The following is a 9,370-nucleotide window of genomic DNA, read 5'->3' as shown; positions in this document are numbered from 1 at the left end:
TATGTCTGTTTTTGTCCATTTTATTATTCCAAAAGAGTAAGTTAGAATTGGTACTGCAAATGTATTAATCGCCTTGATTAAGTTTTTGGAGTAGAGTTGCTTTTTACAGATTAAATTTATGCGTCGGAAATATTCTTGTGTAAGATCTTTCTTAATTTTGATATGGTGAATCCCTTTATCTTGCTGAATACCTAGATATTTATAAGTGTCGTTTGAGTCCATTAGCTGAAAACTATGAATTTCATTGGTGTTCAAGGAACATTTAACTTTACCCCTAACAATCCTCAGTGTTCTACATTTATCCAGTCCAAATGTCATATTAATATCTTTACTAAAAGTTTCTGTGATCTCAATAAGTTTTTTCATGGCCTGTTCTGATTTAGAGAAAAGCTTAATGTCGTCCATGTACATTAGGTGGGTTACTGAAGTAGATTCGTTGAGTTTATATCCGTTGCAGGAGTCATTATCGAGAAGGGTGGATAAGGGGTTAAGTGCGAGGCAAAACCATAAAGGGCTCAAGGAGTCACCTTGAAAGATACCATTTCTGATTGGAATTTCCTCTGTTCTAATTTGGTTAAGGATAAGTGATGTTTTCCAGTCAGCCATGGTATTTTCCAAGAAAGTAATTATGGTTGGGTTTACTTTATAAATTTGTAATACGCGTATCAACCAGGAATGTGGAACACTATCGAAAGCTTTTTTGTAATCGATGTAGGTAACGTTAATATTTCTTTTATGTTTATGTGCATGTTTGAGAATAATAGAATCGATAACCAGTTGCTCCTTACACCCAAGATGATTTCGCCTGCACCCTTTTTGTGCTTCAGCCAGAATATTGTTGTTTTCAATATGCGCGTTAAGTTTATTAGTTATACATGAAGTGATTAGCTTGTAAAGTGTAGGTAGGCATGTGATAGGACGGTATTGTGACGGATCTATTGTGTTTTTACTTTTGGGTAACATATAGGTAACACCCTTTGTTAGAAATTGTGGCAAGTTAGCGTTTCCCTGTATAACGTCAGTTATTACTCTTCCTAAAGTGTCGTGCAATATGTAGAATTTTTTCAACCAGAAGCAATGCAAACCATCTACCCCGGCCGCCTTCCAATTTTTCATTTTACTTGTGACATTCTGTATATCGTCTTGATCTATGTTATTGAATTCCATCTCATTAATATTTTGCCATTTAATCTCTTCGTCTTTAATCCATTGCGCTTGATAGTTGTAGTTACTGTGTTTTTCCCATATATTTATTATTATTATTATTATAATGGCAACTGTCCACAGTTACCAGCACGTAGCGGACGCGGGTATCTCAGCGCTGGTGGTGCTGGCATACTCGTTAGCCAGCGCGGGCGCGGCCGTGTACTTGGTGCGCGCGCGCACTCGCCAGGAGAAGCGCCTGCAACTGCTGGCCGGCGTGCCGCCGCTGCGCTACTGGGCCGCCGCGCTGGCTTGGGACATGCTGGTAAGCCACATTTTATTTTTTACCCGACCGCGCCAGAAGGCGGGTTATGTATGTATGTATATTTCTTTGGCACGGCCTAAACGGCTTGACCGATTTTAGCGTGAGAGATGTCGTTAGATTCGTCTTAATCGTGAGAGTGACACTGGTTATATCTAAATTGAAAAAAAAAAACAAAATGGCGGATTTTAGGCGCCATAATGTCTTCCGAAAAAAAATATTCTCAAAACCTATCGAGTGGGGTAATAAAATAAAGGCCTTTTAAGTAGCTTACAAAAATGTATGTTATTTTAAATAAATAAATATATCCTTGGACATTTACACTGCGCCTCTAGTCCCAAACTAAACAAAGCTTGTACTATGAGTACTAGACAACGGATATAAACATACTTAAATACTCTTTTTATAAATACATACATATTATACATAGAAAACACCCAGTCCAATACAAACAAATATGTTCATGCACACAAACAAATGTTTGTTCTGTGCGGAAATCGAACCCGCTACCTCCGGAATAGTAGTCCGTTTCGAACCACTACACCAAACGGCCAACTATATTGTAACTGTATTGTGAAGCCTCAATGTAACCTTGTTGGTGTTCAAATAAATAAATAAAATAAAATAAACTGTATGTTTCCCAAAAATAAATAAAATAAATGTTACAGTGACAGGTCATCGTCTCTACGAGCTATGTGCCCCGCCCACTGCCACTTGATTTTAGCAATTCTGCGAGCTATATCGATCACTTTGGTTCCCCTGCGGATCTCCTTAATTCTGATTCGATCACGCAAGGGAACTCCGAGCATAGCCCGCTCCATCGCTCTTTGGGTGACCTTGAGCCTTCTTATGACGATGGCCGTTGGGGCAGAAAAGTTTTCGAGTGGCAACCAAGAGCTGTAAGACGTGGCCAGACCTCCTACTAGGTGGACCGACGATCTAAAGGTCTCGGGAAGAGCCTGGATGCTGGCAGCGCAAGACCGTTAATTGTGGAAAACCTTGGGAAGGCCTTTGTCCAGCAGTGGACGTCATTTGGCTGAAACGATAGTGACAGGGCCTTACTCTACAGTGACGCCAACTGGTGGACTTAAATATTGTAGCAGTCTGTTCTCGATTGCATGATAGCTTTATGAGAATTGACAGCATATTTACTAATCTTTGTAGATCATCGTCATCAACATGGTGATCACAGCGATACTGATGGAGGCGTTCCACTTCCCCGTCTTCGTCGAGAAAAATAACCTGCCGGCCATCTGTTTGCTCATTTTACTTTACGGGTAAGTTATTATTATTTTGTGAGATTCATTCATTTGTATAAAAGAACGAAGTTTATCACTTTGTAGGTAATTTGTAAATTACAAATTGTAATTCCAATTCCGCTCTCAGAATGTTAAGTAGCCCATCGGGCATCGGAGGAAGAACGGCATCTTAGATCTGTATTCCCTAAACTATTTGACGATTCTGGATATAAGAGCTTATCTAACGCCCTCTAACGTACTTTCGGATCTATCTGTCACTCACCACGGAATCTCGGTTTGCGTGAGTGATGGGTATAAATGAACTATACTGAACTGTACCACCAAACACATTGACAGGGAGGTGCCACCATTGTTCAACTAAAAAACGGAATCAGCGATCCGGTATTGACTGTGGCGCCCGCGCCCCCCTGTCAGTGTCACGGGTAGGACAGTTCGGTGTAGTAGCAGGCCTGTTCATCTCCGCGAGTTTACATCGAAAACAAAACACGCACGATGGCCCACCTACAGGATACTATTCGACAAGGCCTCACATACGAGCGAACATTGACTCACGCCATGGACCTATAAAAAAAGTCGGACGGATTCTCATCAACAAAATACTGTGACATTAGGATATACCAGCTCGCCTGTACGTACAGGCCGGCACGCACACATTCATACCCTGATACACCACTTCGAGTGCAAACTTCACACAGTTGACACATTTACGCGGCGAAAAAATAACACAAANTTCAGAACCAAATTTGAGGTTCGTTTTAGGTAAATTTGATTTTATAAAATGTACTTGCTTAATTTTCTACTATTTATAGTGTAATCAGAAAAAGACGATTTAAAAAAAAACTAGAGCTAATCTGCTAAAAGTAATAATAGTTTCGTAAATTGTGGGTCTCAATTGACACAAAATCATTTAAATATCAAGGGCAACAAAAACACTGTTGACCAGTGTAATGTGCTCATTCTCGATAGTACACTCCGCAGATTCTTCATGGTGGGTGTCTAAAAAAGAGAGAGCAATAGTACGTACTTAGACAAAAGAAAAATACTATGCGCTCATAAAGTAGGTCACAGGCTCATGACCTGTACTCAATAAAAAGTTGCGAAGGTACCATCCTCATAAGATGAACTCAACGCTTATTTTAACCTTTAACCGACGACGTGATTTTTTTGTCACGCCGTCTGCGACGTGCGGTCTGTGGGACCGCTATACTGTTTACTCAAAAAGTAAGCATTTTTGTATAAAAGTTATAATGATTTTATATTTTTTTAAGAACATTATAGTATTACAAATAAACATACGTATAATTTGTGAGGAATTAATGTATATTATTTATTTAAATATGGCTACAACTTTTTTGACGCTTAATTTCATTGAAATAACAGTAGAGCTCAATAATACCTATATAACTTGTAAATTTTAATCAAAGCAAGAAAAACTATACTACTCCCTAAATATAGTGAAAATAATGAATAAAATAAAAATAAATGACACGTAATTACATGCACAAAAAAATTTTGACGTATGGTAAACATTAGGCACAATCAGGACATTTTTTTACCGCATGCCAAGCATTTCCGGTATACATAGGTAACACCTGTAAGATAATTTCGTTTTCAATTTAGGTGGACTAAAATGTACGTCTTTTTTGCAGCTGGTGCAATGACATCAGGCTGATTTGGCATGTCAGAACCTAGAATACATCTCACTGTTTGCTTTACCACCCGTTTCGCGGTATTTTTTTACAGACTACCATCTTTTACATAATATTATGTCCAAATATCAAAATATCATTAGGAAATGTCTTTTCCTAGGTTGTGGTGGCTAAGGATCCATCATTTTTACGAAAAATGAGCCGTACAAAAAAAACGCTAGTTTTAGTATGGTACAAAAATGTCACGTAGTCTGCGACGTGCGGTCCCACAGACCGCTGTTGAACTTTAAATCGCATTATGTTATTAAAACTGCCCTCATCGATGTAACCACTACCTGTAATGGCGTTTGGGCAACTAAACTCGAAGGTACTGAGACGCTCGGGACATGGGAGTAAGTAGAACATTGCAATCCAGAAATTTCAAAAACCGGAGCGGTCTGTGAGACCGCACGTCGTCGGTTAAAGGTTAATTGTAAAATAACATAACACAAGGCGGTAGTCTTATAAACTACCCTCAAGTATTTTTATTGTGAAGGCTGCACTCTCGACCGAAGTGCACTCAACACATACATATTTTACACACTTAACTATGTATTATATTAGAAACAGTAATAGCATAAATACCTTCTTGTAATGACAACGCTAGATTTGAATCCTCAGAAGTTACACTCGAAGACCTCTTTCGAGTACGTCTTTTCAACTTCTTTTCTAGCTTTTTTATCTTTCGTAGAATGTAATCATCACTATCACAATCCTTGTTCTTGCGTTTAGGCATTTTTAATAAACTTTTGGATAGTAACTTGACGGTTGAAACGTAGTAAGAAATAGTGAGACGTAGTGAACGGCCGAGCACTTGAACGCGAATGAAAATGGCGATCCCGATGTTGCCATATGAAAAGTACAGCTTGCACATTATATTTTTTTCATGATATTTTTATTTATCTCTCAACTATAGCGTATGAATGGCCACACAATACGTGCTACTACAAGTATTCTAATCTCGAAGACGAAGCAAAGTATAATCGTAATTAAAATTGCGATGAACGATAAAATTCTTAGTAGTAAAGGACTTTGTTTCGCGAACATTGTCTATATATATAAAAATGAAACCCGTTTCGCGTTGTCACGGCATCACGTGTGAACGGCTGAACCGATTTCGATAATTCTTTTTTTTAAATGTTTGTGGAAGTCCAAGGATGGTTCTTACGGAAAAAAATATTAAGAAAATCTCTACGCTAAGGCGGTACGAAGTTCGCCGGGTCAGCTAGTTCTTAAATAAAAGAAAACTAGCATAATATTCAAAGTTTACCTTTACTCTTATACAGGGTGTCCCGTAATGTAACGTCAAGCCGGAACTGGGTGTTGAGGCAAGTTGTGCTGGTTATCAGAAAAATATAAAAAAAAATCTATGTGGCATATTTTAAAAATAATAGGCATTTAAAAAAAATCAAAAAATTCTACTCCAGGTGACGGTCCTTTTGCTCGTATTGCCACAAATCTTCACTTTTTCCAAATTTTTTTTTTGTTATGTAACCCTGAATAATGGTTCTCTAAATTGTTATCAAAATTACAAAAGTACACATATAACTATGTATTATATTAGAAATAGTAACAGTATAAATACCTTCTTGTAATGACAACGCTAGATTTGAATCCTCAGAAGTTACACTCGAAGACCTCTTTCGAGTACGTCTTTTCAACTTCTTTTCTAGCTTTTTTATCTTCCGTAGAATGTAATCATCACTATCACAATCCTTGTTCTTGCGTTTAGGCATTTTTAAACAACTTTTGGATAGTAACTTGACGGTTTAAACAAAAAGAAATAGTGAGACGTAGTGAACGGCCGAGCACTTGAACGCGAATGAAAATGGCGATCCCGATGTTGCCATACGAAAAGTACAGCTTGCACATAATATTTTTTTCATGATATTTTTATTTATCTCTCAACTATAGCGTATGAATGGCCACACAATACGTGCTACTACAAGTATTCTAATCTCGAAGACGAAGCAAAGTATAATCGTATTAATATTAACATTTATATGGATTTACGTGTAAATTCAAAGGAGGATGATGTTTTGATATGATGGATTCTCCTTCATGTTAAAGATGATTCAAGTTTCTGCCGCTACCTTCACTTTGGTTTTTTCTGCTCCAGCAGCGTTGTAAGTTCTAATTGATACGAAGCACTATTTGCTTTCTTGACATTGTACTTAAATACCATTAGAACATTCGAACCAATTACGGTCGACAGCATATCATAGGTACTACACAATGTTTTGTTGAGATAATATACCACAGTGCCAAATAAGATTATGTAATATTTTATGTGATGATATTCCATTCCAAGATGGTATTCCATCTGAGGCCCGTGGCAAATTCATTGAGGCCGGACCTGGCACATGCCAAGAGATACGAGGGGGGGGGGGAGTATTTTGGGCCCAGGGCCCCCTCGGCTCGGAGGCCTGTGGCATTTTACCAGACCCACCACCCTGTAATTCTGCCACTGACACTAATCACGATATTTTTTTAAATACAACGTACCATGGTCTAAGCGATAGTTTTTACTAGCAATTGGAATTATAAGCATAACTACTCTAGTTTAAACCAACTTTGAAATGCATGAATGGATAGTCAAATTTAATCAATAAAAATTAAATTTAATCTTAATTGAAATACATAATTGAGTTCAGTTAGTAGTGAATGTGTGAAACTCGAATGCCAATTTGTACCAATCTAGGCTGCCTTGTTCGACATCCAATTTAGAATAACTTTAGGTCTTTATTTAGTTTAGTAGTGTTAGCTCAAGTTTGCAATTTTAATGTTTTGACCTGGAAATATAAAATGGTGTTTATCATTTCAACTAAAATATGTATCAGCTCTCACATCATATGTATCAGGCTTTGTAAATTCGTCAGCATATTATAGGCTGTACATTTTGTTACAAAACAGCATCTATTTACTACTGCATAAGTGTTCAAATCTACAAATCTCTTTACTAGCTTAGCCCCAAAAAACACAATTTTGGGGCTAAGCTAGTAAAATTTCTTTATCACAGTAGGGCAATGAAGCACATTAACGTAGCGAGTCTCAGGTTTGATTCGGTTTGAGTAAATTTTATTCAAGAAATAATACAACTCGCTTCATATTACGCTGCTGTTTGACAAAAAAGGCCTTTGGATTTGCATTTGAATGAATATGACATTTGAAGTTTACCAATAAAAACTATGATAATATCTTCAGCCACGAACAGCAATAAAACACTGAATCAATAAGGCCGGTGCACACGTGAGGCGGGACGGAAATGTGTTTTGATTGATTCAGGTGTACTTACAAGTACGGGGGAGGAATAATTTGTAACCTGTGTGCTCCCGGGACGGTGCGCGGACGCGATGGTAGTGTAGACATGGCTGATTATGTTGGGATGTTCTTTTTTTTTACTAACCTTAAAGTTGTCATATTTTTTTTATAGCACAACCATAGCAAAAGCATATTTTACAGTTGATTTCTTGGGTGTGCTTGAGATTGGCAATAAATGCCTAGCAGTGAGCTGAAAGTAAACTTCGAACTCCTCCTATCTTCTTCTGATTAATTTCATTGCGGTTCCAATGACAGTTTAACTTTCCCTCGGGACAAACTTGACCTTCACTGGTTGGGGTTTTTTGGCGGTCAAGTTGTAGATCAGGAGTTGCAGTGGTGGGAAAGAGAGTTATTAATAATTTGATTACAATAAACATACCTACATAAAGGAGGCTGAAACCAAACCATTAGTAAATTTTCTGCGTTATCATAGACTGTGGCAATTGGCAAAGCTCTAACTTACTTGGCCTAAATAATCTAGACAGTTTGACAGTTGATAAGTGGAATTAGTTATCTTGGTACATAAGTAAGGGTTTCAGAGTTTGCCTGATATGGCCTTATGTGTGTCATTTATATGATGTAGGTCTTGCCTGTGGCTTGAGTGTTGCTTTATAGGCCTGCTTTTTATAATTGTCAAGTGGTTAACGTTTCCGTGTTCCAATAAATAGATAATTGGATTCCTTGTTCTATTACTTATGTTACACCATATTGGTGGTTTGTTTTAGGTCATTTTGATTTGGTCTAGATTGTAGAACATAACTAAGATTTAAGAACTTAATGCTAACTGCCTTAATTTTGCCTTTTTCACTCTTACCTACTACTCTATCTTTTCAACTTCTTGTTACCTATTCTTTCTCAAATTCTTGTTGACGTCATCATAATTGATTTGACTTTTGTCCAATTCTTCGTTATTTACACTTCATTTATGGCTACTCACAAGCATAGCTACCATAGTCTAGCGCAAAACCATATTGTTCTTCACTACTCGATACAATATTACGTCAAGTCATCTCCCGAGTCTCCGTCCGACAAGTTTACATTATTCAAATGCATCTCCACTGCATCTACTAAGTTTCTATCTTGTTCCTTATGGTCCTTGATACAAGTATCAAATTCGCATGGTAAAAATTTACGATAGTACCTACTGTAGATTTGTGATTCCTCATAGTTATGGCTGGTATTCATAATACTGATACACGTTGAAATACAAAGCGTAAAGGCGACAGTAATGCACTGCTTATGCTGATCAGGTCCTGGTGGAGCAAAATCTATAAACTTTGAAGGATTAACGGGATGGAGGGTAGGTGGAAGTATTTGCATCCTTACAATCGCTGGATGGTTACAGTTAATTTTTATAATAGTCCGTTAGCTCGATGGCACTAGAGACGCATGAATTGTAAGCGTGACTAATTATCGTCGTATACGAGTAGTCATTTCTGAAAGCAAATCCAAAAGGTCAATTTGAACTGTATTCCGAATTTCCGACTTATGGAACTTATTTTTATGTAATAAAATATCCAAATCATATCGTCATAATTGGAAAAGAGTACAGATGTGAAATTTATCACATCATAGTTTTAAGTAGGCAAAAAAATTATGTGAAATCGTAATGTCTTATTAAAATAGCAACTTTCGTA

At 37.4% G+C, this 9,370-nt stretch overlaps 1 protein-coding gene across 1 annotated transcript; it reads left to right on the top strand.

Moving 5' to 3' along the window:
- The first annotated feature begins 1,270 nt into the window (after window positions 1-1,270).
- On the top strand, window positions 1,271-2,746 carry LOC114353558 (ATP-binding cassette sub-family A member 7-like). Its single transcript, XM_028305609.1, has 2 exons — window positions 1,271-1,468; window positions 2,630-2,746. The coding sequence occupies exons 1-2, from the start codon at window positions 1,271-1,273 to the stop codon at window positions 2,744-2,746; spliced, it is 315 nt and encodes a 104-aa protein (XP_028161410.1).
- The last annotated feature ends 6,624 nt before the right edge of the window (window positions 2,747-9,370 follow it).

The sequence above is a fragment of the Ostrinia furnacalis genome, unplaced genomic scaffold (assembly GCF_004193835.3).
Source record: "Ostrinia furnacalis isolate ACB-3 unplaced genomic scaffold, ASM419383v2 OfSCF1743, whole genome shotgun sequence".
In the NCBI taxonomy this organism is placed as follows: domain Eukaryota; kingdom Metazoa; phylum Arthropoda; class Insecta; order Lepidoptera; family Crambidae; genus Ostrinia; species Ostrinia furnacalis.
This window is presented reverse-complemented; position numbering and strand designations above follow the sequence as displayed.